A 4,139-nucleotide genomic window follows, 5' to 3' on the forward strand; every position below is an offset into this window, starting at 1 on the left:
TAATGAGGAGGCCGAGCTGAACACGCATCTGTTTATAAGGAGGAATAATGTAGTGCGCTCAGCTAAAGAGTCTAATAATCTATAATATACTGCACGACAGTAGGGAAATAGAACTGTAATTTCAACCATGTAATTTTCCATAAGACTATGGAATCTGTAGGCGGGACCCTTTCTAGAACCCCACCCACTCGCTCCAAGAAGGCCAGATACTCTGACCTGTTGTTTGGTGCATAAGCACAGACAACAGTCAAAGTTTTCCTCTCTGCGATTTTAATTCGCATTGAGGCGACCCTCTCATCCACCGAGACAAACTCCAACTGCATGCTCACCAGCCCAGGGACTTGTGAGTATCCCCACACCCGCCCGGCGCCTCTCACCCTGTGCAACCCCTGAGTAGGAGAGAGACCAACCCCTATCCAGGAGTTTGGTTCCAAAGCCGACACTGTGGGTGGAGGTGAGCCAATCTATATCTAGTTGGTACCTCTCAACCTCCTGCACAAGTTCCCGATCCTTTCCCTCCAGTGAGGTTACTTTCCATGTACGAAAAGCTAGTTTCTGCTGCAGGGGCCGGGTTACGTGGGCTGGCCGGCCACCAGACGCCACATTCCCACATTCATGTCTACTAATAAACCACAGATTGTGTGGGTTACTCATCTTACTTTCAGCATTCAACCTTTTCATTTTAAACTACTCATAAGCCCTTTATGAGTATTATTGTAAAGTGGTACCCTGCAAATGAAGTTAGCTGTGTAGTAATGGTTTCATCGGCTAAAGATAAAATGATCTGAACACAAATTAAACCTAGAAGATTTAAATATTCCACATGATAAAACTCTCTTAGCTGATTCTCTGAGCCATGGATAGAACATGGCATAAATCAGTGGATTTGCAGAGGAGTTCTTGTATAGCAACCATTCAAACAGAGTCCACACTATTGACACAGTTGTGACACTTTCAACTGACAGAGAACTCACATAAAACTGTATCCAGCAAGCAAGATGAACAAAAATGAGAATTCCCAATGTTATCACAGCTTTGGTTTCAGAAGAACTTGACGGTTTGACTCCATGTTTCTTTGAGACACCATTCATCACAGCTGTAACACCTGAAGCTCCTTAGTGGTGAACAATCAGTGTTGGTGCTTTTTTCAATTGTCCCGTCTTAATCTCTTATGAGTCATGTCATGTGTTTGCTTAAACAGGGAATCGTGTGACCCGTCTGAGATGCCTCATTATCTCACAAATTCACTGCAGCTCCAACTATTATTTTCACCTCTGCATTAACCACTCTGTTCTGTGGTCCTAAAGCATGGAAGGCCTTAAGCCTACAGTATTTGCTCAAGGTGCTAATGCCTCTGGTGACCTGATCTTCAAACATATATGGAAGTAAAACAAACCTTTATCTCCAAAGTAGCCTGGGAGTGGCTTGGGATCCCCCAGAATGAGCTGTAGGATATTGGACAGGGTCATCTGGGATATTTCTTCTTAACCGTCTATTACCACAGCCCTATCTGGATTAAGGGGGTTTTCTTAAATAATGATGATAAATTGTCCACTCTGTTCTGTGGTCCTGAAGCATGGAAGGCCCCGAGCCAACAGTGTTTGATCAAGGTGCTGATCCCTGACCTCAAAATACATATGTGAAACAAACATTTATTTGAAATGAATCATTTTTACTCTTTTGTCTGTAAGTAAGTTTATAACACTGTAGTGCACTTTAGGAGCTGTGCATATTTTAATAGAGTGATTAAAATTAGTGTCAGGGCCACACAGAATAAAGTTGTACATACATATCTGAGACCAGATCATATTCTGTTCCAGGTTCTTACATGAATGACTTGGTTGAAATTACAGTTCCATCACTAAAAAGCCAGATGAGTCAAGTAGTGCATCTTCAATCAGCAGTCTGTACTCTCTCTGTTCTTATTAATAGATCTTACATTTCCCTACTGTTGTGTAGTATATTATAGATTATTAGTACAAAATAACTAGAAAACTGTCCTTATAAATCAGTTAAGAATGGTTAAAAATTCTTCATGAACAGATATTAACCCTTTAAGAAGTCATGGGCCTGCCAATAGGCCCAGAATTTTATTTTCCACTTTTATAACCTAAAGAATTGCTCCATTATTTTTTAGTAGTTACTGAATAATAAGCCTTTGGACAAAATAAACCTGGATTGTTAAGGGGTTAATAAGGTCATCAACACATTAAAAAACGTTACTAAAATGTTATTACATATAATAAAGAGGCTGTTGCTTACCAAATAGTGACCCCACATTTATGACCACTGTTAAAACTCAGATCATGTGGGTTACTCACTTTATGTTCAGCATTCAACCTTTACAATTTTCATTTAAATCAGACAGAACAGGTCACAGTGGCTCTTGTTATTTATGAGTTCTTACATGAAGAAACTTTTGCTTAACTATTTTAAACAATTCATAAAGCCTTTATAATATTGTGCAGTGTTACACTGGAAATGAAGTGAGCTGTGTAGTAGTGCTGTTTTTTTCAGCTGAAGTTAAAAACGTTCTGGATACAAATTAAACCTTGAAGACGATGATTCAAATATTCTACCAGTTAAAATACACTTAGCTGATTCTCTGAACCATGAATAGAAGATGGCATATATTAGTGGATTCACAGAGGAGTTAAGGGACAGTAGCCATCCAAACACAGTCCACACCATGGATGAAGAAGTGACACTTTCAACTGACAGAGAAGTTACATAAAACGGAATCCAGCAAGCAAGATAAACAAAAATGATGACTCCTAATGTTTTCGCAGCTTTGGTTTCAGAAGAATTTGAAGGTTTGGCTCTGTGTTTCTTTGAGGCTCCAATTTTCACAGCTCTAACAGCTCTAGCTTGACGTCTGGCCACAGTAAAAATTAGTGAATACAAGACCAGTATAACAGAGCAAGGGGCTAGAAAACCAATAACCAGGTCAATAATCACCCAGGAATATTTGACGAATAAGACACACTTCCCATAACATTCACTGGATATCTGAGATAGAAGGTGATCATTAGTGTACGAATAGATAATGGAATAAAATGAACAGAAAGACCAGCAAATGATGATGAACACAGACATTTTATAAACTGTGACTCTCGTAGAGTACAGCAGAGGGTCACTGACAGCAATGTACCGGTCAACTGCAATGAAAACCAGGCTAAAGAGAGATGCTGACATGGACAGATTATAAATTATTGGAGAAACAGAGCATGCGATTTTTCCAAGATACCAACAGGAGTCAATAAGCTCCATTATTTTTACAGGCATAACAAACAGCCCTACGAGAAGATCCGCCACAGCCAGAGAGAGGATGAGCAGGTTGGTGGGTGTGTGGAGCTGCTTGAAGTGAGAGATGGAGATGATCACCAGCAGGTTCAGAAACACAGTGAACAGAGAAACACATGAGAGAACAATAAACAGAAATATATAAGCAGGACCTGCTCGGACCTCCTTTCTGCATGATGAGTTGATGCCAGGAAAGCAGTACTGGATGGACATGTTAATCTGATCCTCAGTGATCATCTGGCCCAGATGATTTTATCACATGTATTGATATATTTGCCCTCTTGAAATTCTTTTTTATAGCTAAGCATGATCCCTCCCACTGACATGATTAGCTAATTCGTCCCCATCACTCAAGTAGCATTTTGCAGCATTACTTTCCCTTTAATTATGATAATAATGAAGCGTGAAGTGTTTGCACATATTCCTTGTCCAGCAGTTCTTTAGGAGCCATCATTACAGAAGGTCATAACAAATCGACTTCATATTTGTGTCAAGGGAACAGCGGCCATATTACAGACAATTCTTCAGTCTGAGATCTGCTTTGTTGTTATGGCAACTTCAGTTAAGCGTGAAGTTAGGACAGAAGCCACTATAGGACAACAGCTCTTAAGTCTATAATTTGATCTGATTTCCAGATAAGGAAATGGCACTATAGAAACATCCTAAGTTGCCAAAATAATCTAAATATTTTCTTAAGTTTAAGACTAAGTCCAGAGTGTCTTTAGTTCTGTTTTAATCATCTGTTTCTATTGTTTCATGCAGTGATACGCAGAATAATAGTAATATCAGATAAAACATCTCAGCGACAGTAGATAATAATGAGGAGGCCGAGCTGA

At 39.6% G+C, this 4,139-nt stretch overlaps 1 protein-coding gene across 1 annotated transcript; it reads right to left on the minus strand.

Annotated features, from left to right (window-relative positions):
- Nucleotides 1-2,523: 2,523 nt before the first annotated feature.
- LOC108433232 (trace amine-associated receptor 13c-like) lies at nt 2,524-3,540 on the minus strand. The gene has a single exon (XM_037547461.1). The coding sequence runs from the start codon at nt 3,538-3,540 to the stop codon at nt 2,524-2,526; it is 1,017 nt and encodes a 338-aa protein (XP_037403358.1).
- Nucleotides 3,541-4,139: the final 599 nt, after the last annotated feature.

The sequence above is a fragment of the Pygocentrus nattereri genome, chromosome 18, assembly GCF_015220715.1.
Source record: "Pygocentrus nattereri isolate fPygNat1 chromosome 18, fPygNat1.pri, whole genome shotgun sequence".
In the NCBI taxonomy this organism is placed as follows: Eukaryota; Metazoa; Chordata; class Actinopteri; order Characiformes; family Serrasalmidae; genus Pygocentrus; species Pygocentrus nattereri.